Raw genomic sequence first — 26,010 nt, 5'->3', positions numbered from 1 at the left:
AAGTTAAACTTATTAAAAATTTTATTACATTTTAGAAACTCCTCTAGGCCAAGAATTCTTTCTTCAGTAGAACAGATTATTTGTTACTGCTGTAATTCTTGCTCATCCCCTAAAAGCTTTGCCTGGAACAGATGTACAGTGTAGAGATGGGCATATTGCTTTCAATGTTTTAATCTAATATTTGTTTCCACTTAATTCAATTTGCCATGTATTGAGCATCTACTCTATGCTAGGCCAGGCTCTGTGCCAGACCCAAGAATATTGGATATACACAAAGATTTTATTTTTTATTTTTTTAAATTTTTTATTTATTTACAATAGTCAGAGAGAGAGAGAGAGGCAGAGACATAGGCAGAGGGAGAAGCAGGCTCCATGCACCGGGAGCCCGAAGTGGGATTCGATCCCGGGTCTCCAGAATCGCGCCCTGGGCCAAAGGCAGGCGCCAAACCGCTGCACCACCCAGGGATCCCTACACAAAGATTTTAAATGGGGTCTTGTAACGTGTATGTGCGTGCACGTGTTACAATGGAGTAAAAAATGTTTCCAATGCAATCACTATAGTAAGGCTACAAAGTTCCAGGATCCTGTTGTGTTGTCCACAGCATCTACATATCCAACACAGCTATCTTTATTTAAATAAATGTATGAGATGACAGTTATTCGAAAAGCCAGATTAAATTACTTTACCACTGACATACCTTGAGAAAGAACATTTCCATCAGCATATAGCTTTAGGCACACAAAAACAAGAGTTTAAAGGATTTCACTTAATTCTTAAAAGATAAATTGCCTTTCACTCCTTACAACCTGTTCCTTGTAGACAGACTAATAGAATTCTAAGGCTGTAAAAGGGCTTGAAAAGTCATCAATCAATTAACCAACAGAAGCTCATTAGCCATCTCCACCACTTACACATAGGGCAGGACAACAGTGGCCTCTGAGGTGCTCTAAAGCTACCCAAATCACTGCAGGCAAGTGATAACTTTATTCACACACACACCCCTAGAGGGGATTCCACAATCCATTACCCTTTCTAGTTTTCTGTCTGCAGCAAAGAGGCAGTAAATTTATTTAAACTTAATTCGGGCACTCTTAAATCCATGACACGGTGGCTGAGAACACAAACACAAGACCCAGATTGCCCAGAGCCCAAACCCAACTCTGCTGCTTAATAGCTGTGTGATCATAAGCAAGTTCCTTGATCTCTCTGAGTCTCAGTTTCCTCATCTGAATATGAGAATGATGTGGGTGATGCTAACATGAACCTTCTAGGATCATTGTGAGGACCCACAAACCAGTCGTCACACAGAGAGCTCTAGAGCCGTGGCATACGAGAGTGGCACAGAAGTGCTGGCTGTATAGGACTACTTTGCAAAGTGCTACTCAATAATAAATTCACTATTATGATTTAATGACTGTAATTTTGATAATTAAGAGACTGAATTCTGCGCTTTTGGAGCTGAAAATGATATCGGAGACAGTGTAATTTGATATTCACATTTTAAAGGAAAAAATTCTTTTGGAAACAAGACTCAAGTTGAAGACATAGTAGTATTCCAAAAATGTTAGAAACAACCCTTTTTCTATCCGCTTTTCTAAAAAAAAAAGAAAAGTGGTAAAAGATAAAGGACAGCATTTTTCGCTTCAAGTTTTCCTACATATTTTTCCTGGCTTTTAAAAACTCTAAATACTCTACAATGTTTAATCACATACTCTCCCCTTTAGACTTTGATCTCTGTGCAAAGAGGTACCATCAGGCACATTTAAGGCTCCAGGGACATTTGTCAATCACGTTACTTATCTCAGTAGTTTCCAGCAGGGGGCACTCTTGGGCTTTGGTAAGGGCTACCCTCTCCCAACTGTTTAGGACTGGAAAGAGGAGTCACAAACTCTACTTCAGTGGAGTTGATATTTGGTCCTTCTTGAACCAACATATTTCACACCTCAAAGTGAATTGTTGAGAGTTGGAGGGAATAAATGTTAGGAGATGACACAAGTGGAAAGAGAGCCACCAACGTGCTGATGACAGCAATGGAAAACGCAAGCTTTATCTAAAAATTGGTAACATTGGAAGGTAGAGATAGATACATTTATTAATTGGCCCTCCACCACTCCACTACTCCCACTCCCCTTTCTAATTCTAGGCTGTGTCTGCACCTCCTGTGGCTAACCAGTGTTCTCATCTGTCCTTCTCCACTCTCCGCTACCCTACCCCTCAAAGCCTGTGGTCAGGAAAGTTTCCTGTTTCTCTGTGGTCATTCACACTTTAGTGCGAATAAGCTATCTGAGATACCTGCCCAAGGCCAACCTTTGCTGTTAAATGAAAGACTTCCCCACTTTGTTAAAGGAATATTAAGTTTTGGCATGCTGGCAAATGAGACATGGAATGGGCCAGTATCCCTTCCTACCTCCTTTGAAATCACATGGTAATGAAAAAGAAAAGTCAATACCGATCTCAAAAATCCACAGGAAAGGAGTGCCTGGGTTGCTTAGTCAGTTGAGCATCTGACTCACTCTCACCTCAAGTCTTGATCTCAGATCATGAGTTTTAAAAAATTAAAAAAAAAAAAAAGGTCTTTTTTTTTTTTTTTTTTAAGATTTTACCTATTATTCATGAGAGACAGAGAGAGAGAGAGAGAGAGAAAGAGAGGCAGAGACACAGGCAGAGGGAGAAGCAGGCTCCATGCAGGGAGCCCGATGTGAGACTCCATCCCGGGTCTCCAGGATCATGCCCCGGGCTGAAGGCAGGCGCCAAACCGCTGAGCCACCCAGGGATCCTGTTTTTGTTGTTGTTGTTTGTTTGTTTGTTTGTTTTTAATGATGGGCACAGTAGACTAGCTTCATATAGTCTCTTTAAGTTTCAATTTTAAAATATTCTAATGATACTGGTTCTTCAGAAACTTGCTGGAAAAGGGTAATGTTTGTTTTACCTTTTTTTTTTTTAAGATTTTATTTATTTGAGAGAGATAGTGAGTGTGCAAGCAGGGGGAGAGGCAGAGGGAGAGAGACAGAGAGAGAATCTCCAGCACATTCCCTGCTGAGCACAGAGCCTGAAGCAAGCTGATCTCACAATCCTTATATCATGACCTGAGCCGAAACCAAAAGTTGGACACCTAACTAACTGGGCCACCCAGGCTCCCTGATAAAGGGTAATGTTTTAAAGACTTAAAAGAAAAAAAAATCTGTTCTCCTAATACCTAAGCGATTTAACAATTGTATAGAAAAATAAAGATGCATCCCAAGAAACTGGTCCTCCATGTGTGGTCCATGAGCCAGCAGCACTGGCATCATGTGAGCCACGTGGGAAGCTGTTGGGGGGCCTCACCTACTGAATCAGTCTACATTTTAAAAGGTGATTCAAGTGCACACACAAGTTTAAGAAACATTACCTGAGAATACAGATTTCCTCTCTGCCCTGACCTTACTCTTTCTATGCTTCTCCACCAGAGGCAAATTGCCAGGCACCCACTCACTTTGCATGATGCTCCCCACCCACAATGGTGAAGCCAAGGACAGGCCAGGGGATCCCAGGTGTCCAAGTCCAGCCTCTCCCTGCCCTCTAGACTTCACCTGACCCAGCCCTCTGCCTTTTGTCTTGGCCGCTTTTGGGCCACCAATCTGATCTGAACAAAGCCTCTTTGATCCCAAAGAATTTGTTCCGTGAATTTTCACCGTATAATTGGCTGGAATGCTCGTAAAACACGGTTCTGTGCAGGCCTGGTGCTATGACCATCTTCCAAGAGAATTCCTGAAGGCCAGCCTCTCTGGAAATATCCACTCTTGTAATTGTTCCTAGTGAGCTCAGCTGCTAGTAAATATGGGTGGGAGGCAATAATAGCTCTAGGAGACCTGGGTACATGGAGAAGGGAGGAATGACCGGTGCCTACAGAATCCTAACAAGTTTCACAGCAGAGCTACTAGGCTGATAGTTCTCAACCCCCAGGTGTAGGAGAGCCTTTTAGAAGCACCAATGCGTGGGCCTCACCCCCCCCCAGAGTCTGGTCGGGATGGAGCCTAAATAGGGATATGTTTTTAACCTCTAATAATTCTAAGGACTCCAACATGCTGCCGGGGCTGGAAAACAGATTTTAAAAGTAGCAACGGATGCCTGAGTGGCTCAGCAGTTAAGCGTCTGCCTTTGGCTCAGGTGGTGATCCCAGTGTCCTGGGATCGAGTCCCACATCGGGCTCCCTACAGGGAATCTGCTTCTCTCTGTCTACCTGTGTCTCTGGGTCTCTTATGAATAAATAAATACTTTTTAAAAACGTTTAAATAAAAGTAGTGAAAGGATCCCGAGCTATCTCAGTTAATGGCACTACCTCCCACTTGTTCACCAAAGCCAGAGCCTCCAACCTCCGTGCACCCCTCCCTTCCTCCCAGGCCCATAGGTAATCCGTCCTTAAGGGCATCTCCTCTGAGTTCCCTCACCCATCCTTCACTCCTTCTTCCTGCCCCTGGCCTTGCTTCTTAGGCCTCCCCTTCTACTAGCCTCCCCATGTCTATACTCGTGAACCCCTTCTCTGCAATGTATGCCTAACTTCCTACAACAACGTATAATGCTGTCGTAGTCGAACCTGAAAACACCCCGGATGCCCTGTTGACAGACTCCACATCCCAAGTCATGGCTCACAACATCCTTCATGCGCTGGCTTATTCTCTTACTGCTCCCTGAGTCCCATATCGTAATTAAGACCTCCCACCTACGTGCCTGTTTCTGCTCTTCTTCCCTGGTAGGATCCTACTGATTGTTCCACACCAAGTTTATCCATCACTTCTTCAGCAAAGACTTCCTGAGGGGCCCCTGCGGTGTATCACCCTTTCTCTGGAATCCCTACTATGTATGTTTGTTCATGCCTAGAGTGCAGCACAATTCCACACGGTATTTGCATACTTGCTTCTAGATCTGCCTCCGCTGCTAGGCTGCTGCAGTTCTGGGGAGCGAGGAGCATGTTTGCCTCTGTTTCCCAAGCACCAAGTGCAGAGCCCGCACCTAAGGGAAATTTACTGGTGCTTGTGAAATGAATGAGTGAGCCCTCTTCTCAATATGTTCTTGGTGATCGAATCAATTAATTATATACCGTTAGCTCTGGGAAAATGCAGTGTTATAAACAAGATCATTTTCACAAGAACATTTCCATGTTGTTCCCCTTCCAAAATCAAAAAAGAATGATTTGCATGGATTCTCAGTTTGAAAAATAAGCATAGTTGCTCTGATGAGATCTAACCAGTGTCTCCTCTGAGGCACAGCAACTGGAATGGGCTCTTTGCAGGCCTGTCTCCCTGTGCCTCTGACCCCATCTGGACAAACCAGCAGGATGAGCCCTCCTGCTCCTCTCTGAGGCATATGCAGCAGTCAGGTTATCACCCGGACAGCAGGGGACATCTATAAATTGAGGAGATTATAGTAGGTATCCCAGCCTGCCTTCCTCTCTTTCTCTTTGTGTTTAGCAAAATAAAAGGCAATAATTTGATTTCTACAATCCCCTCACGTAAAAGTAGCACAGATAACCTGGAAAATAGCATTTGGAACCCTGTACTCACAACCTCAAAACTTGTTCCCTAGGATGAAGATAACCTGAGAATAGTTTTCAACTTGCTTCTCCAACAAAGTTATAAAAGAAAGCAGGAAACAGTACCTCTGTGGATTGTATCACGTTACATATTCCCATCACGCTGGAGTTGACCAGGAGGCACTATTAGAAGCCATCTGTGTGACCATGCTACCCCATTGCCACCTTGTCCTGCCTTGAGCTTGAGCTGTTCTTCATTTTCCTTGGAACTAGAATCCTAACTAACATAAATCATGAGAACGTTGCAGCGCAGAATTTGGCATCAACCGAGAGGTGGGGGCAGTGTCAAGGAGGACTACTGTGCAGTGGCTTCCCATCTGCACGAGGCCCTGGGACTCCTCAGCCACCCAGCTGTCTCTCTCGCCTGCTCGAACCTATCCTTTGCCCAAATTATAGTCCAAAGGGCTGTTAAAGTTAGTAAATTCCAAGTTGGACAGGATGGTTCTGCGCCCAAGGGCATGATCCCTTCTACCCCTCAAGTCCAATACAGTCTAAGGTTTGCCCTTCCTTCCCAGAACATTCCAAAGCCTACAGAGCAGTTCCTTAAGCCTGACACAATTACGTTCATCTGGGGAGCTCTCAAAACATACGGGTGCTCAGGCCCCTCCCCCAGACATTCTGATTCAATTGCATGGAAGAGAGCCTGAACATTAAAATTATCTATCAGCTCTCAGGCTATCCTAACATACAGCCAAGTTTGAGAAACACTGTTATAAGCCCACCCCAGATAAAAGTGCTTCCTCCAGAGTCCACAGCCTGAAGGGTCCCAATTTGAAATTAAATTTCCCCGAAGGACTAAATCAGCTGTGAACTATTTAGAAGCAGGACTCAGATCTTATTCATCTTTAACCCCAGCACCTGATGTGGTACTTGGTTTACAGTCAGTGCTCAATAAAGGTTTGATTGAATGAGTGACTGCATCAACGCAGATCCCCCAAATCTGCCTCCATATCCCAGTGCTCTGCTAGAAATAACTGAACTAAAACAGGGAGCAGCCTTAATTTCAAAGTTTGCTTTTTTGCTCTATTATATACACCCACAACGAAGCTACTATTCTAAAATAAACGTGGTGCAAGGACTGTCTTTTCAAAGTTTTGAACTTCTAGATTCATCGTTTGCTTTGTAAACATTTAAAACATTAACTGATTTTTTTAATGCTTGGATTGTGTCTACTTAATTCTGAAACAACTAGTCAAGATGGCCAAATTAATTCAGCTAAAGAAATCATTCTGGGGGGCACCTGGGTGGCTCAGTCAGTTAAACATCTGCCTTCCACTCAGGTCATGATCCCAGGGTCCTGGGATCGAGTTCTGCATTGGGTTCCACGCTGAGCCAGGAGTCTGCTTCTCCCTCTACCCTTTACCCCAGCTCGTGCTCTCTCTTTCTCATGCTTGCTCTCTCTCAATTTAATTGATTGATTGATTTAAAAAATTTTACAAAAGAAATCAATTTAGGTAAAAATGAAAGGCAGTCTTATTTCAGAGAGCAGGGAACAAAACCTAAAGAGAACACGGTAGTGGCTGAGAATACAAAAAAGTGCAGGTATGTTCATGGATGAGAGATCTTTAAAGGTTAATTAGGGAATCTAAGCTCTGTGAGCAATATTTTTAATATTTGAGGTTGGTGGTTGATGTCAAAAAGTCCAACTAGAAATCTTCCCTCAGTGCCACCATCCACAACAAAATCTTAGCAGAGGGTATTTTTTAAATGATATTAAAAAAAAATTTTTTTTTTAAGTTAAACTTATCTGGTAGAAATAGGCACAGAGAACAAATTCAGCTGTTTGACTAAATGTTTTGCCTCCCACCAGGCAATGTGAGTGTGGCCCCTGGGGATTGAAGTTATCATGTGTCTCAGCCGGGTTTCAACCCAAGGAGGGGGATGAAAACATTGAAACTATTTCCCAAGAAAATCAACTTGGCATGTTGACTATTTACTTGAATTTTTATCGGGAAGCCGGTCAATCTTCCATACCACGGCCCGGTAGGCACTCTCATATTTTGCGGAGCCCACAGTGACCTGTATAACAGGTTCAGATTCAGGTTCGTGTAAACTCCCCAGACACGCCCGGCGGTTCATTTTGGCTTTCAGGGACTTCTGCCTCTGGAGGTTCATGGTCCAGAGGGCCTTAATCCACTGTGATGGGACAGGAAAGTGTATCATTATGTTGTCACAGGACCTCAAGGAACTGGCACAGGATGGTCTCTGAGTCAATGGGGTCATGTTGACAAAGGCCTGAAGCTCCACGTACGCCCCCTGGACAACCACGACAGACTTGAGGGTAAAGGGAAGATCCTCCCCACCGTACAAAGTCTTAAAACGCATCAGCTCAAACCGGCAGGCATCCAGCGGGACAAACTTAATGATTCTTGATTGCTCGAATTCTTGTGCTTTCACACACTTATGAAAATGATGGTCAAGAATATCAATCCCCTTCTTTTCTGGGTCTTTTTCAAAATAGCGTTCATTTCGCTTCTGCAGCTCAAGGTCATTCAAGGTTAAAAAGCATTCCGTGTTCCCGTTCACAAAGCAGAGGCAACAGATTTGAGTTATGACAGCACTTTCAACCAATTTTCCTTCTTCTTTTGTGATTTTACCCCAAAAATTGTCCACAATTTCCAGGGAAATTTCTTGTTCCTCATAGATCTTTTTTGGTTTCGAAACAGCTGGCAGCTTCGTCAGCTCCTCCTCCACAGTAGTCAGGAAGTCGAGGAAATCGTGGTACTCTGTGGACCCTAACTTCAGCATCTGGTCGATGTCTGGTTCGTGAACGACTTCTGTCTTAGAGTGGTATTTCCTTTTTTCTGTGTAAGACACATGTTCAATCTTCACAGTATGGATTTTTCCTGCCACACTAAAGTTCTCAACTTTGGGTTCAGAAAGCCTGCAGTGCAAATCAAGCTGTAACTCCTTAAATGGTTTTTCTAAGCCCTTCTCATAATACATTTGCAAAATTCCACCAGGTAAGACTTTTAGAAAAATTGGTCCCCACTGACGGGAAGACATCATGTTCTTCTTCTCAGGAATCCTCAACATGAAAGACCATCCAGGTTTGGGCTGACTCCTGAAGAGTGTGTGGGGGACAAAGGAAGAGGCAGTGTCTTCAGCATACAGACATTGCATAGACAAGTTTCCACAGGAGTCTTGGTTCTCAGCTGATTGGAGATGTTCAAGTTTCTCACAGATGTAGTTGAGTGAACACTGATTTAAGCTTTTTTGATCGACAGGCACGTCTTTGTCTCTTGATGCGTACATCTTTCTGCTTCCTGGAGGGTCAAAGGCAAACTGGGAAACACTGCCTTCATCTTTCCAAAATGGACTTGAAAAAGCACAGTCCTCCCGAAAATACTGAAAATGGGGAGTATCACTTTGAAACCCTAGGCTTTCGGCCTGGGGAGGGCTAACTTCATCTGGAAGACCCACTTTGGGAGCAGGATGTGTACATGCGTGCTCACTGGGTAAGGAAGTGTGGGATAAACAAGTTGATTTAGTAGGCAATAAGGAAGAGCCTCCTCCTGATGTTGTTAGTGGACTGTTTGAGGATGATTCTGGGATAGGATAAAGCATATGAGTCCCTGCTTTGGGGATGCCAGGAAAACCTGGGAAGTCCTTGGTAGGTGTAGAAAGAGGAGAGTTACTTGGAGGTCCTGGACTAAAGTAAAAGTCTATGATGGGAGAGGAGAGAGGCGTACTGTTGGCAGAGGAAGATCCACTGGGAAATTCCTTAGCACCAGAAAGGTTCAGCTTAAGTCCATTGGGCCTACAAATGCCTTGATTCTCCAGAGGTAAATTCTTTGACTTTTGAGAAGACTGAAAAGCAGGGTCATCATCAAATGTGACCCAGTTGCCTGGGTTTGTGGAACACATCTTTGGAATCAAATCGTGGTCTTGTCTATGAATCAGATATGCAGTGTCTGTGAAAGGAGAAAGAGACAATACGAATATTAAATGAGGAGGGGGAGGAAAATCAAGTTACTTTAGTTCTGAGAAATATACTTAGATCTAAAAAACAACCAGGGGGTACCCTGGTTGGAGTTGGTAGAGCTTGTGACTCCTGACCTTGGGGTCATGAGTCCAAGCCCCATGTAAGGCATAGAGTTCACTTAAAAAGAAAACAAAGGTAAAATAAAATATTGTCACAAATAAAAGTTCAAAAATAAAAAAATTAAAAGCAACCAGATTTACAGATTAACTGAGTTCAAAGAAATGCTTAAGAATTCTAACACTTCTGATGATTAAATGGATTAACAACAACAAAAAACCAAGATCTAAAGATATGCTGTGAACTAGAGACTCATTTGAGATTTAAGGACACACAGGCTGAAAGTGAAAGGATGTAAAAAGATATTCTCTGCAAACAGAAATGAGAGCAGGCAGGGATGGCCATACTATATCAGACAAAATAGACTTTATATTAAAAACTGTCACAAGAGACAAAGAGGCACATTATATAATGATGGGTCAGCTCACCAGGAAGATATAACAATTACAAATATATATAAAGCCAACATCAGAGCACCCAAATATATGAAACAACAATTAAAAAACTGAAGGGAGTAATAGACAGCAATGCAGTAATATAAGAGTTTCAATACCTCACTTTCAATAATGGATAGAATATCCAGATACAAGATCAATGAGGAAACAAATTGAACAACACGATAGACCAAATGGACATTCCACACAACACCTGCAGAATATATACATTCTTCACAAGCATACACAGAATATCCTCCAGGAGAGATCACATGTTACGTCACAAAACAAGTCTTAACAAATTTATCAAGACTGAACTCATACCATGTATCTTTTCTGACCACAACAGAATGAAACTGGAAATCAACAGGAGAAAGAAAACTGGAAAGTTCACAAATGTAGAAGTTGAATAACACACTCTTGAATTTGGCCAATAGGCCAAAGAAGATATCAAAAGGGAAATGAGAAAATATTCTGAGGTATGCAAAGTAACAACACAACATACCAAACCTTATGGATGTAGCAAAGGCAGCAGAGTAGAATTTATAGTGGTGAACGCCTACATTAAAAAAGAAGAAAGATCTCAAATAAACAACCTAATTTTACAGCTCAAGGAGCTAGAAAAAGAAAAACAAACTAACCCCAAAGTTAGGAGAAGGAAAGAAAGACTAAACATTAGGGCATAAATAAATGAAATAGAGAATATAAAATGGGGAAAAAAGGGAAACTGAGAGTTGGTTTGTTTCAAAAAAATCAACAAAACTGACAAATTTTTAGCTAGACTGAGAAAAAAAGAGAAAATACTCAAAACCAGAAATAAAAGATGCATTTTATTATAAAATAATACACTTATGTCACAGAAATAAAACAATGATTATAAGGGACCAGAATGAACAATCCTATGGCAGCAAATTGGATAACCTAGAAGAAATGGACCAATTCCTAGAAACATATAATCTACCAGAACTGAATCATAAAGAAATAGGAAATCTGAACAGACCTATCTATAATTAGTAAGGAGATTGAACTGGTAGTCAAAACCTCCCAAAAAATAAAAGCTCAGGCCCAGATGGCTTCACTGAAGAATTCTACCAAACATTTAAAGAAAAATTAACACCAATCCTTCTCAAACTCTTCCAAAAATTGAAGAGGAGGGAACATTTCCAAACTAATTTTATGAGTCCAGCATTACTCTGATACCAAAGCCAAAGACACTACAAGCAAAGAAAAATACTATATCTCTGATGAATAAAAATGCAAAAATCCTCAATAAAATACTAATAAATCAACTTCAACAGCAGATTAAAAGGATGATACACCATTATCAAGCAGCATCTATCCCTGGGATGCAAGGACAGTTCACCAGATGATGAACAAAGCATAAATATCTCATGATCATTTCAATAGACACAGAAAAAGCACCTGACAAAACTCAACACCTTTTCATGATAAGAAACCAGCCAACAAACTAGGAAGAAGGAAATTATCTCAAAGTAATGATAAAGGCCATCTATGAAAAGCCCATATTTAACATCAGACATACTCAAGGGTGAAAAACTAAAAGCCCCTCTAAGATCAGGAACAAGGTAAGGATCTTCACTCTTACCACTTCTATTCAACATAGTTCCAGAAGTCCTAACAAGAGCAACTGACAAGAAAAAGAAGTAAAAGGCATCCCTAAATCAGAAAGGAAGAAATTACATTTTTGTCTATTTATAGATGATATGATCTATCTATAGAAAACCCTAAAAATTACACACACAGACACATACACCATTAGAAGTAATATAAAAACTCAGCAAAGTCACAGGATAAAAATCAACAAACAAAAATCAATTGCATTTCTATACACAATTAACCTTCCAAAAAGGACATTAAGAAAACAACCCCATGTACAACAGCATCACAAAGTATAAAATATTTAGAAATAAACTTAACAAAATGAACAAAAGACTTTTACACTGAAAACTACATAGTAATATAGCTAGAAGAAATGAAAAAAGAAAAAAAAAAAAGAAATGAAAAAAGACACAAATAAAAAGATGTCCCGCATTCATAGATTGGAAGACATAATATTGTTAAAATGTCCATATTACCCAAAGCAATCTACAGATTCAGTGTAATCCTTACCAAAGTCCTAATGACATTTTTTGAAGAAATAGAAAAAACAACCCAAAATTTCATATGGAATCTCAAAGGTCTTTGAATAGCCAAAATAACCTTGAGAAAGACAAATAAAGGTGGAGACCTCACACTTTCTGGCTTTAAAACATATTACAAATACCAAAACAGTATGGTACCAGCATTAAGGCAGACATATAGACGAAAGGAACAGAATATTAAGCCCAGAAATAAACCCACACACATGGATAAATGATCCTCAACAAGGATGCCAAGATTATACAATGGGAAAAGGATAATGTCTTCACAAGCTGTGCTGGGAAAAATGGATATCCATAGGGGGGGGAAAAAAGAACCTTATACCATACACAAAAATCAACTATAAAAAGATTAAAGACTTAAAACATAAGACCTGAAACTATAAAACTCTCACAAGAAAATATAGGGGAAAAGCTTGATGACATTAGTCTTGGCAATCAATGATTTCTTGGACAGGATACCAAAAGCACAAGCGACAAAAGCAAAAATAGACAAATTGGGACTTCATCGGATTCCAATTCACATGGAAAAGAAAACAATACAGTGTTGAGGCAACCTATAGGGTGGGAGAAAATATTTGCAAACCATACATCTGATAAGGGTTTAATATTCAAAATACATAAGGAACTCCTGCTAAATAGCAGAAAAGCAAACAAATAAACCAATTTAAAAATGGGCAACAGACTTGAATAGATGTTTCTCCAAAGAAGACATACAAATGGACAACAGGTGGATGAAATGATGTTCAACATCACTAATCACCAGGGAAGTACAAATCAAAACCACGATATCACCTTATACCTGTTAAGATGGTCATTACAAAAAAAAAAAAAAAAACCCACAAAAAGGATGTGGAGAAATTAGAACCCTTGTGCACTGTTGGTAGGAATATAAAATGAAGGACAGTATCAAGGGGGCCCAGGCGGCTCAGCGGTTTAGCGCCTCCTTCAGCCCAGGGCGTGATCCTGGAGACCCAGGATCGAATCCCACGTCAGGCTCCCTGCATGGAGCCTGCTTCCCCCTCTGCCTGTGTCTCTGCTCCTCTCTCTCTCCCTCTCTATCGATCATGAATAAATAAATAAAATCTTTTTTTAAAAAATCTTTAAAAAAAAAAAGAAAGTATCAAGTTTCCTCAAAAAAATTTTTAAATAGAACTACCACGTATATGATCTAGCAATCCCACTTCAGGAATTTTATCAAAAAAAAAAAAATTGAAAACAGGATCTCAAAGAGATGATCTACACTCTTATCTTCCTTTCAGCGTTATTCACAATAGCCAAATGTGGAAATGACCCAAATGTTCATCCTTTGATGAATGGGTGAAGAAAATGTGGTATAGGTACATACCAGCCTTTAAAAAGGGAGGAAATTCTGGCACAGGTTACAACATGGATGCACCTTAAGAGCATTATGGTAAGTGAAATAAGCCAGGCACAAAAACACAAATATTATATGATTCTACTTACATGAGGTATCTACAGTAGTCAAATGCATAAAAGCAGAAAGGAGCATGTGGGGCTGGGGGGGAAGGGGTGTGGCTGTTCCGCAGGTATAGACTTTTAGACAAGATGAAAGAGTTCTAGAAATCTGTTGTAAAACAGTGCGTATATAGTTGGCAACATGTACTGTACACTTAAAAATTTGTTGAGGGTAAAAAAGATTGTTAAAAATTTGTTATTTTTTATCACAATTTTTAAAAACTGCAAAAATAATTAAAGTAAAAAAACTGCAAGACTCTAATCAATTCAGAAACTCTTTATTTGAATGACTGTGCAGTCAGACCTTGTTAGTGTTATAGGAAATAGAGAAAAACCCAATTCATAATGAGTTTATACTTATAACTCATTGATTGCTCCCAAAATATATGAGGTTTATTGTTTAGAAGCATTTTTCAAATTCATGACTTAACTTATCAAAACAACCCTGGGAAGTATATATCATCATTTCTATTTCATAACCGAGATTGCTTAGGTTTAGAGTCACTGCCTACAAGCTGCCCAACCGCTAAGAGACAGAACTAGGATTTTTTTTACAACAGCTTTATTAAGATACAATTCACACACATAAAATTCATCTTTTTTTTAAAAAAAAATAACAATTCGGTGGTGTTTAGTACAATCAGAGTTGTGCAGCCAGCACATTCCCAGAGTGTTATCACCCCCAAAATAAACCCTGTACCTATTAGCAGTCACTCTTCATTCCCCCCACGACCACCCCCAAGCCCCTGACAGCTACTCATCTACTTTTTTTTTTTTTAATTTTCTGGGTCTGGACATTTAAAGTTCATCCACAATATAGCATATATCAGTACTCCATTTCATTTGGTGGCTGAAGAATATTTCATTGTGAAGCAGCCCACATTTCGTTTATCCATTCATCAGTCAAGGGACATCTGGTTTATTTCTATTTTTTGGCTACTATGAATACTAAGTTTTTATATAAGTTTTTGTGTGATCATTTTTCTCAAGTATATACCTAAGTTGGGAAAGAACCAGAATTTGAGCCTGATCTAATACAACATGAATAACTGAGATTAATCTAATGACATCAGAGGCAATGAGCTGTAAGGGCCAGAGCACTGACCTGGGGGCTGGGCACCCAGAATGCTGGGCGCTGCTCTGTCACTCACTAGCTGTGTGCAAAGCCCCTCCGGACATTCAGCCATTCGAGCAGAATCATCTCTGAGGTCATTTCCCACTCTAAAATAATTCTGTCGTGGCTGACATCCAATTGAATTTTTTTTCAAAAGCAGATATTATGTTACCACTGGGATTTTTTTTTAAGATTTTACTTATTTATTTGACAGACAGAAAGAATGAGCGGGGGGAGGGGCAGAGGGAGAGGAAGAAGCAGGGTCCCCGTTGAGCAGGGAGCCCTATGCTGGGCTTGATCCTAGGACCCTGGGATCATGACCTGAGCCAAGGGCAGACGCTTAACCAACTGAGCCACCCAGGCACCCCTGCCACTGGGATTTTTGACAAAACTTCCAAGTTGACAGAGAGTAAAACTGCATGAGTGAAACTCAATGATATGAAAACTCAAAACCTGCTGGAATAAAGCCCATGAGAAAGGCGAATTTGTCTCCCTCCAGCCGGCCTTCACGTTTCCCCTGGTGGATAATGAGGGCTCAACCAATGCAATCATTCACGCTTGGAAAAGAGCCAACCTATAGAGAGCGAGCAAGCCCGGGGCTCTACTGGGGACAGGGCACGCTCAGTGCTGTCATTTGCTAAATCCGCACATTCCTGAGGACACAAAAACACACAGTGGAGCAGCAGGCCAGGCCAGCTGGCTCTCTCTGGAGGGCATTTTACTGTCACTGCCCTTGGGCTGGAGTTGCCACAAAGCACTTTCCCTTGGAAGCAGGCAGACCATGTTTCAATGGGACGTACCAGGAGGCTCAGAGGCAGGGAATCAGCAGCACTGTTTCTTGACCCATCCTATCCTATGGTCTTCGGAAGGACTCCAGCCAAAATAACTCTTCATATGGACTGAGACATCATGTAAATATTTACGTTAGCTGGGTTTATTAAACAAGAAAGAAAAAGAGAAGAAATAAAGCCCGCTTTAGAGGAATACTATTCTGATCTCTACAAAACATTTTGCTTCATCTGTTTTCCACCGGTAGCTTTGCAAAATTTCGAACAGTGATACTGGTTTCTTCAGAGTTTTTGCTTCTTACAAAAAGGAAAGTAATTTTCATAAACCAGATAAAGAAATCAATTTTATGACTTTTTAAGTGACCCTTGAACTTCAGGAAACACACCTCACAAAAATATCTCTTACCTTAAATAAAGCAGAACTCTTCCACGGGAGGCACTCAGCAACTGTGAGTTTAATACAACTAAACAGAATTCTGTATGGTGCCCAAGAGAAGCCCAAACCTTTGTCCCTGTTTAAAAGGCAGGACTCGGATGCTCCTACAATAAGGGGCTAAGACTCTGGCTCGCCGTGGTCAAGGGCAGGTGTGTTTCCCACTCTTCTCTTCTGGCTCCTCTTCTGCCTCCCTCTTGCTTCTTATCAACCAACCCCTTTTCACACACATTTCATTTCTCTCTGACCTATTTTGCCCCTTCCTTTCATACGACCTCAAAGTCTCTCCCCTACCCCACCCCCGTCAGTTTTCCCAAAATCAACAACTAGAATCGATTCCATCTAAGGCTTCCCCTTCCCTCCCCTCCCTCCTAACTCACCCCGTCCTTCAGCTGGGAAAGAAGGCCACATCCTTTCCAGAACCTCCATCTATCCAAGGCCCCCTCGGGGTCTCAGGGAGGGATGCAAAAGCTCAGGGCTGAGAAGTCAAGAATGTGCCTACCTCTGTCATCTCCAACTTCACCCCACCTCCTTCAAGACATTGGAACCAAGAGTATTCAAGCCGCAGCACCTATTAACCTCAGGATTTCTTCTGCACTGCAAATGGGGCAGGATCTCAATATGTGTCTGTGCCTCCCCGAGGGGCCCTAAGTCCTACCATTTCCAGAGCCCCGTCACAGGCAACATCTCATTTACATTGATGACAATCCAGAGTAGACCACGGCACCCAGGCATCTTCTCTGAGGTCCAGGATCCATTTAGAGCAGAGCTGGGAATCCAGGATCCCGGGCACAACATCCCCAGCTGCCTTCCTCTGGAGGAAAGTGCCTCTGGTTGGATTCCATGGCTTTTTCCTCTGCTGTGGGTTGCATCCCACCCCCACGTGCTCTAATGCTTGGGTCTGTTTTCAGCCTATCTGGATTATCCTGCTAACTGCTGGAAGACAATGCCAGATAAAATTCAGAGACGGGGCAAGACACCAAGGCTGAATGAGGCACAGGTAGAAAAGAAAAATGTACTAGGGTGGAAGCTGCTAGAAATCAATCTCTGAGGTTTGAAGGTTTCTAAGGGAGTGTTTGCCTCTCCTTAAACTATTAGACATCCTGTTGAGCTGCTCACTTTTGAAGTAGCATCAGAGTACGCTGAACTCAAGCACAAATTAAAAGTAAGTGCACGTGCCTCCTCACCCTGGGAATAACAAGGATACACGTAGACAATGGTCTTCAACCTTATACCTCAATACATGTGACAGATGGCATTCAGGGCCTGGCACATTCTGTTGGATGTACCCAGAGTTTAACAGCCCCAAAAATATTGAGGGAAGCCCTGAAATAATTATCCCCACCTTTCTAAATGTTGGATCAGGAAAGGTAGGCCACGGGCCATAGCAAACACGAGAAAGTCTGCCCTTACACACAATCCCTGGACCCCACCTTTTTCTTTCACTGAAGAAATCATCCTGGAATTTTTCCAAGAATATCATGGAATATATGCATTCATTCTAAATTGTTTTAAAAAGTAAACCTTTCAAAAAATAGCAACACCTTAAATATTATTAGAACTATTGCAAACTAGTTGCAACAAGCCTTATGAAAAAGCAGCACGAGTATGGGATAATTATCTCACCAAAAAGAATTGGGGATAAAAATTATCAAGTTGTTGCAGGAAAAACTCATATATTTTTTGAGAGTCAGAGTATAAAACTTTTCCAGAAAGACTCTGTCTCACTCGTTAGGGTACTTTCCACATTGCCCTCGAATGTCTGACATCACCACGCAATTCAGTACATTTTGGACTAAATACTTTTAAATAGTCTTTTTCAGTTTCCCATAAAGGAAATCTCTATACTGCCCTCCTCAGTTCAAAGAATCACCCCATTTCAGAGTTAGGCAGGAATTGGAGGTATTCTGCTCAATCAACCACACCAACAAACATTTATGAAATACTTGCCATGTGTTCTTCGTACGCTAAGGGCCGTGTGTGCATTTAATCCCCACAACCCCATTAGGTAATAATATTTTGGAGAAGAGGAAAATGAGGCTCTGAGAGGTGACGCTACTTGCCTAACATCACCCAGCCAGAAAGAGGCAGGTCTGATCCCATACCATCCACCACCCCAGAAGTCCCAGGAGATCTGATTACTTGCTGGTGTTGGGGTCCTAATTTTCATTTCTGAACACTTCCCATCTCTCTACTTTTCACTGAAGGAGAGTCCCTGGAGGCAGGAGCTCTCTAAGCCTGAAAGATGCTATTCCTACCTGAAAAGAGCCTACTTCTCCACAGAGCCCACCACACCTCCCTGCTGCCTGGATACCAGGCTGTGGGAAAGACAAACTCTGAGACAGTTTTCTCCGTGATTGCTCAAGAACAACAGCTCAGTAAAAATTTGGGTCAATTCTGAGACCGGCTTTCATAACTCAGCCTGTCCTCGCTTCTGTCCCTTTTCGACTGCATCCCCACCCTTAGCGATGAACAATTTTTCAGACTTGCTGCCCAATAAATTCCCTCAGATGCCACCCCCTCTTCCAGTACTAGGGCCATCTTGGTAGACTGTTGAATTCTCCAAACTTCATGCAACTCCCCGACTTGTCCTTCCATGCCACCCCCACCCCCACTCTACTCTCGAGGGTCTCCTCCTGCTGTTCTTTGTAGATTTCCTTTGCTTTTCTTCAGAAACCAGTCAAATAAAGTGTAAAAACGAAGCTCTACCTTTTCCTGCAGATTATCAAAATCAAATTAGATGCATTTGGTTGGCGAATCAGCATTCCTGTTCCATCTGCAGCTGAAGACCGTCCCCACCTGGGGAGAACACCACCCTCTCGGATGGTCCCTAGGACCTGGCTTCTTTGTAGCTGCCAGATGCTGGAGGAGGACAGACGGTGAAGGGGTGTTCAGCTCAGGGAAGCATCACAGGCACCTAGCAGTAACCTCCTGCTATTTGCTCCGCCCGACTGTCACTGTCAGGCTGGCTCCGACTCGAGCCTCATGAACACATCTGGACCCTCAGCAACACCCAAGCCTTATGCAAAGGGCTGGATTTAGTCCTTTTATGTCTGTGCCTTTTTTGCTCCACAACAATGCTGCATAATCTAGAGAAAGAATGTCTTCATGCCAGTATCTGTGTAGTTTCATTGGCTGTCCCCCAAAGAAGGAATTCTCGGACTCTCCCAGGACTGGACTCCCCAACTGCAACACTGGGGCCAGACCGGGGCTCTATGTGCAAAGCCTCCCTGTGGTTCTTGTTTGCTTGGGGGTCTGCAGTCTAGTTCCCCTCCTCTGCTATTCCGGGATGTACGTCCCAGAAACAAAGCCAAAGTCAGGGACAGCCCTGTGTGCAGAAGGCATCCATTCAAGGTTTGCTATGCGAGGGTTTAAAATATCCTTCCTATAGAACTTCTCCCTTTAAAGGGGCAACCAAGCTTTTGAAACAGAAAGGAACCCTAAGACAACACAAAACTCTATGTGAAGTGAAAACCCTTACAGCTTGCACCCTCACCTTAGGTCACAGATGTGCCCGCTGCGTGGAGTGCCGGCACTATTACCACAGATGTTCCGCAGCCAGTCCTATTTAATCACAAACATGTGTGGTATTTAGTTCAGCTATGTGACAGGAAATGCCATTTGTAAAATACTAAACCACAGCACAACCTATCCATGCCTTCCAATATTATCTGTGTCGGTTCCAGCTCAGCTCCCCAACCCTGCGCCACCCCCATGGATTTAACCTCCACTTCTCCAGGATGAATTTGGGTCCTGGCTATTTTTTTTTAACTTCTTGTAAATCATCTGCTCGTTTCCTAAATTTAGAGCGTTAGTATAAACAGATACCAACCCAAACTGACTTGTCCCAGGAGATGGTCTTTATACAAACAAAGAAAAGATCCGGGGCTGGGTGGGCCATTCTAATTTCAGAACGTCACTCTTCTCACCATGGCACTGCTAGCAAGTAGGCACACCATGTTCATGTCTGTGTCACAGATGATAGAAATCTGCTGAGCAGAGGTCTCTGAGCCTGTTTCTTCATCTGCAAAATGGTGATACTTGCCTCATTGATAAATGTTCTTAAGGATTTTATTTACTTATTCATGAGAGACACCGAGAGAGGGAGAGACACAGGCAGAGGGAGAAGCGGGCTCCCTGTGGGGAGTCCGACGCAGGATTCGATCCCAGGACCCCGAGATCATGACCTGAGCTAAAGGCAGACGCTCAGCCACTGAGCCCCCCAGATGCCCCAGCTCATAGATAAATTGCCACATAATGGGTACTCGGTATACACTCTCTTTCCCTCCTTTGTATTCCCTTGTCTCCCAATCCTGGCTTTCCTTTCTCTTGCCAGGAAGAAAGATAATTGCTCAGACTCTGCAGTTTGCTTTAGCATCAGGTCAACTTGCTACAAATCTGTTTCTAAAACTGGGTGTCCGTTCTGTCTGCCACATGACCGTGCCTCTATCTACCCTGCTCTCCAGACATGATCTGTTCCTATCTTGGTCCCTCGAACCTAAATCCCTGCTCAGGGGTTGGTTCTCCTTGAAGATGGCACCTCCCAAAGTGGAGAGAAGTTAACAGGCATGGGGAAGAAGATCCATGGTCAAAGGTGTTTGACAAATTCGGATTAAACAAGGGTTTAACCAGGTCGCCTCACAGCACTCCCTTCCGGAGCCTATAGGATGCTAACGTTCTCATGGGCTCCAGGAGGGGGTAAAATGCACCTCTCCTCAAAGATCCACATGGATGGTTTGCCTCAGAACATTCTGGAACATGCTCTTCCACAATAAAATGCCTGGAACTAGAAAACACACAGTCTACCTATATAATTCTGAATACCTTGGCCTTTTCATTCTGTTGCCACTGTCAGTGCTCTGGCTGTGAGGATTAGCTCTGGACCCACCGCAGCTTCCCTGGCTTAGCAGAGTCTCAGCTTTGTTCTCAGGATGAGCAGCAGCCACAGGTTCTTCCACGGGGACACCAGTGGTCCTTACAGGAGGACAGACTCGCTGTGCTTACCGAGACAGACAGAAGACCAAAGGTCTTCCAGATAGACCATGACTGGAGTGAACTCTTACTTTTGAGCTCAGCAAGCATGTGAAAGTTTTGTTCCCCAGGTCATCTTCTGGCTTTGAGGGCAGCATCTGGCAGCTCCCTTCACTGACTGTCAGCAATAAGCCTCCCTTCCCCAGGACCAGGGCTCTCCTGGCCAAGGCAGGGGGCCCTTGGACCCTCCCATGGGAACCAGGCTCTGCAATGTTGTGAGATGCCCAGAGCACACTCAGCCTGGGGCCATGGAACCGCAGCCTGTCTCTCCGCAACCCCACAAAGCCCCAGCACCTGTTCATCTTCCCTTCACAGGGCTCCTAGACACTCCTCAGTCTCCTACTACAGAAGGTCAGAGAGGGAACCATGAGGGGCCATGGGGCTGCGGTCAGCACTCATCTGCCACTTTGGTGAGTGCTGCTGAACTCCTGGGCTATTCTCTTAGGGAAGAGTGAGCACCGAGCACACTCCATAGCCAAGTCTTGTCCATGGTGTGAAGGAAGGAAACTACCTCAATCAAGGTCCCCCTGGTGTGGACACAGGGCTGGGACTTACGGTCTCAACCAGCCACCTGCCTGCTCTAAACATCTGCTCTCTGCCCTAAGGACCTGCCGGTGGCAAGATGGGGACCTCCTGAGTGAGAGTTAAGAGGAGCCCCTCTAACTTAAGAGGAGTCCTTCATGGGCTCCTACCCTTTAGTCACAGCAAAGGCTCAACCCACAAAGGCAGAGGAGCACAGAAGTCTAGCGTACAGGCTCTGGTGCCCGGGTCACCTGGCCTCTCATCTCGCTTCCTCTGCTTGTTATCCCGGAGGCATGTTACTTAGCATCCTCAGTGTCCTCATCTATAAAGTGAAAATGAATAACACCTACTTAATGAATGCTAAGTTAGTAAGTAAAATGCTACTTCACAGGCCCTCAAAAAATGGTAGCCCAGTGCTCACAACAGAGGGGTTCTTGAGTCAACGCTGACCATTGCCAGCAGCCCCAGGCCAAGAGCAGGCTGTGCCAGGCCTGCAGGGGACACCAGTGAGGACCCCGGGATCGCTGTCCAGCCCCGAATGCTCTCCCATTCTCTGGCAAGAAAAGAGTACGGAGCAAGGCCAGCATGGACTGAACTCAGCTGTGAAATAAAAAGCGCTACTGATGCAAGTGGGCATGGCACCTGGAGATGTCCAAAGCAATGGGGGAAAAGACTGCTCAAAAATGACGCAATCCGGGATCCCTGGGTGGTGCAGCAGTTTGGCGCCTGCCTTTGGCCCAGGGCGCGATCCTGGAGACCCGGGATCAAATCCCACATCGGGCTCCCGGTGCATGGAGCCTGCTTCTCCCTCTGCCTGTGTCTCTGCCTCTCTCTCTCTCTCTGTGACTATCATAAATTAAAAAAAAAAAAAATGACGCAATCCTTCTCTACATGGGGCTGGCCTCTGTAAGGTGAAAACCTGGGGCCACACTCATCACCCACACCCAAGGCTCCATATGGCTCTTCCCGGTGGTTCTCCACTTAGAAAAGTAGAGCCACAGGAGAAACATGAAGAAGTCAGGTCTGAGGTACACCCCATTGGAAATATCTAGCAAGGGGCTAGAGACACAAGACAGTATTTGGAGAGAAAATCAGAAGCAAAGGGAATCTCGATGTTGGAGCCTACAAGGCAGAGGCTGGGCACAGCCGTCCTCATCTTGGCCACCTCCGTCCCCACCTCCTGGCTTTCTGCAGCTCCCAGGTGGACGGGTTCCTGGCAGGCCTAGTAATCACCCCCCTCTTTGAACCCTATCTACATTCTGGTCTTAGGAGCACTAAAGGGCCCCAGGGCTTCCCACTCTCCAAAAAATCCAGCCTGCCCCCCGGCCAGGGGAAGGAGGCAGACCTGCGAGCCTTGGTGCGGGGGAGGGCCAGCAAACAAGGCCTGCTTTCAGGGCTGCCTTCTGGTATTTATATTCCCGTGGGCTCTCCAGTGGGAAGAGCAAGGCGCTCAAGAGTAGGAAATGAGAAAGGGCAATTCTCTCCTCAGGGGCCCCCAGGGCTGGGCGGGGGTGCAGGGCACTGTGGTTACTGGATAGTGGCTCTCAGATTTGGATTCTGAATTCTCAAAGGAAACCATGAAAAAGATGTGGGATAGAGCATGCAGCAGGGGGCCTGGTTCAGATCACACATCATAAACATGCAAATCTCCTCCTTCCCATCTTCTCTGCAGGCCCAGGCGCCCCCCTCCCCGCCTAAGGATAACCAGAAAAGCCCTGGAAGTTTAAAGATCTCTCTCTGGACTTAAATATTTGGGGGCTGGGGGGGAGCCAATATCAACCACTCTGCTATGAAAATTGGTCAAGTAATTTATCTTAATTACCATGTAATTACTTTTAGTGTTTTCAGAAGAAGTTGTAGGTAAATGGCCCAGAAAGGATATTTAAGGCTTTTTAGAATGGGAGTCCCTCCCACACATTAATCATGCTGCCTTCAGACTGGAATGATCTGACAAGGTAAGGACGACCATCAGCTGCTGGGAGGACCCAGGACCTTGATCCTTGGATTCTGGGCTCTGGGGTCCTTCTGCCTCGTGTTCTGGTAAAAATTCACGTACCCCACCCCACCTCCGTGCATTCACTCAGCAAACAGTTGCAGGGTTTTCTAAGTGCTGGGCCCTGGGTGAAACATCAGGCAGGCAACAGAAACCAGTAAGACCTGATCTGTGTGGTGGGGAAAGAAGGGTTTGGAAGTTAGAGAGATTGCATGTGAATCATGGGACAGCCACTGACCAGTTGTGCGACAAGGGGCAGGTTATGTTAATTCCCGAGCTTCAGTTTCCTCCGGTGTGAAAAAGAGGATAATGAGGGACGCCTGGGTGGCTCAGTGGTTGAGCCTCTGGCTTCCACTCAGGTCGTGATCCTGGGGTCCTGGAATTGAGTCCTGCATTGGGCTCCCTGAGGGGAGCCTGCTTCTCCTTCTGCCTGTGTCTCTGCCTCCCTCTGTGTATCTCTCATGAATAAATAAATAAAATATATTTTTTTAAAAGGATAATGACACCTAACTTTTAGTGTTTGCTCTGGGCCGACCTGAGCCCTCCCCCAAATTCTGCCTAATGCACAGTACTGCAGAATGTGACTGCAGTTAGACGTAGGGCCTCTAGAGAGTGGATTCTGTGAAAATGAGGCTGTTAGGGTAGGCCCTGAGCCAGTCTGACCGCTGCAAGACAGGACACTGAGACACCAGACAGGCAGACACACAGAGAAAGGCCACATAAGGATACAGCCAAGGAGAGAGGCCTCAGAAGAAACCAAACTTGCCAACACCTTGATCTTGGATTTCCAGCCTCCAGAACTCTGAGAAACACATTTCTGTTGCTAAGCCCCAGAAACCATGTTTTCTTGTCATGGCAGCCAGAACACACTGAGACAGGCTTCTAGTGACACTAAGTCAAGTCACACCTGTAAGATGGCAGGTGCATAAATAGAGGGCATAAAGGGCGAATACACAGGCTAGAACCACTGACTTACAGAGAACCTTGTCACTAGATTCCTACTCCTAAGGTGCTTATAAACTGGTAGGAAAGACAAAATGTGCTCACCCTCCTGAGCTTAAAAGCACACTGGGACTTTGGGAGGGGGCAGCCCTGGCTCAGGGGCAGGGAGGCTCCCTGGGGAGGGGACATCTGCTGGGGCAGAGACATGAGGCAGCAGATGATACGGCAGTGACCATACCCTCTGCCCAGGCTCCTATGCATTTGGCTCATGTGCCAATTGACACCAGCATAAGATAGAGTCCTCCCCACTAAATGGACAAGAAACCCAGTTATGCACAGGCTGATTGTTACTATGGCAGGTCTCCCCTCTGGCTGTCCAAACTGGGCCACAAGCCAGAGATGACATCAGCCTGTGATCCGGGCTGTGTGAGAGCCTCAGATCAAATGCATTTTGGTTTATCCATGACCCATCCTGGGCTGTTGCTGACCACCAAGCTCACCTGGAAATGTCCACATCACTGTGAATACACAGGCAGGAACCACTGACTTACAGAGAACCAAAGCACGTTTGCTCAAGCCTAGCCACTCCCGGGAATTCTCTGAAGGTACATGTGTACACATAAGTAACAACCCAAGCAATTCTAAGACTTTAAGAATCACTTATGAAAGTCCTGTTTATAAACCAACTACAGAAGATCAACATTTACTTGGGCTCTTAGTCTCAAATGCAGACATCACATGCAAAAATAATATTTGTGTCTCTCTGCAGGGAGCGTGTACAAAATATTTGTGAACTTTATTGCATTTCAGAGGCCACTAAAAGCTTTAACAAAGAATTTTGCACTTACAGCAAAGTCTGATTAGAAACATGTAAGTAGGTGTGAATGAATAGATTTGTCCACTGATATTCTCAGTGACAGGCATTAGATTTAAACTTAACAGATCATGGAGTGCCTGGCTGGCTCAGTCAGAGTCATTCGTTCAAGCCCTATGTTGGGTGTAGAGATTACTTAAATAAAAAATTAAAAAAAAAAAACACTAAAAAAAAATACTTATTATCTCTACATATCAGCCTGGGTGCTTGAGCCAGTAGTAGACTGGCCTCCTTTGTCTCAACTCTGAGTCTCCATTGAAATGAGTAGCTCCCAGTGTCCTCACAGAGCACCCAGGTGCCTCTGCATATCACTGCCCAGTGAGGCCCACAAGGTGCTGACAGGTCAGCCCAGCACAAGGGGTTCACCCAGCTCTAAGATGTGGGCAGGCCTCCACTGGACACCCCCAGGGCCTCTCTTGCCATACCCATCTCTCCACCAGACCCCGACTACTGCTCCCAGCAAGAAATGTCCCTCTGCGCGAGTTCCCTACAGCCGTTTGCCCAGCCTGGAAGACAGGAGGTCAGTGCTCGGGAAGTGCTGTTCCAGTTCTGCTTTATTCTGGCTCTATAAGTTAAAACAAGTCATTGCTAGCAAGTCGTTTCCCAAAGTCCTAATAGTTTATGAAGAT

At 44.0% G+C, this 26,010-nt stretch overlaps 1 protein-coding gene across 3 annotated transcripts in view; it reads right to left on the bottom strand.

Annotated features, from left to right (window-relative positions):
* The window catches only part of STON1 (stonin 1), a 49,581-nt gene that overhangs the window by 6,035 nt on the left and 17,536 nt on the right, over window positions 1-26,010 (bottom strand). The window contains exons 1-3 of one of the 3 annotated variants that reach the window (XM_072741950.1): window positions 18,729-19,041; window positions 15,599-15,726; window positions 7,508-9,484 (exon numbers count right to left, since the gene is read on the bottom strand). In XM_072741950.1, the coding sequence (XP_072598051.1) occupies window positions 7,508-9,437 (1,930 nt within the window). In that variant the 5' untranslated portion in view covers window positions 9,438-9,484; window positions 15,599-15,726; window positions 18,729-19,041. Of the gene's footprint in view, window positions 1-7,507; window positions 9,485-15,598; window positions 15,727-18,728; window positions 19,042-26,010 lie in introns of those variants that run through there. The other 2 variants (XM_072741949.1, XM_072741948.1) reach the window with 2 other exon arrangements.

This window comes from Vulpes vulpes, chromosome 16 (assembly GCF_048418805.1).
Source record: "Vulpes vulpes isolate BD-2025 chromosome 16, VulVul3, whole genome shotgun sequence".
NCBI classification, from domain to species: domain Eukaryota; kingdom Metazoa; phylum Chordata; class Mammalia; order Carnivora; family Canidae; genus Vulpes; species Vulpes vulpes.
This window is presented reverse-complemented; position numbering and strand designations above follow the sequence as displayed.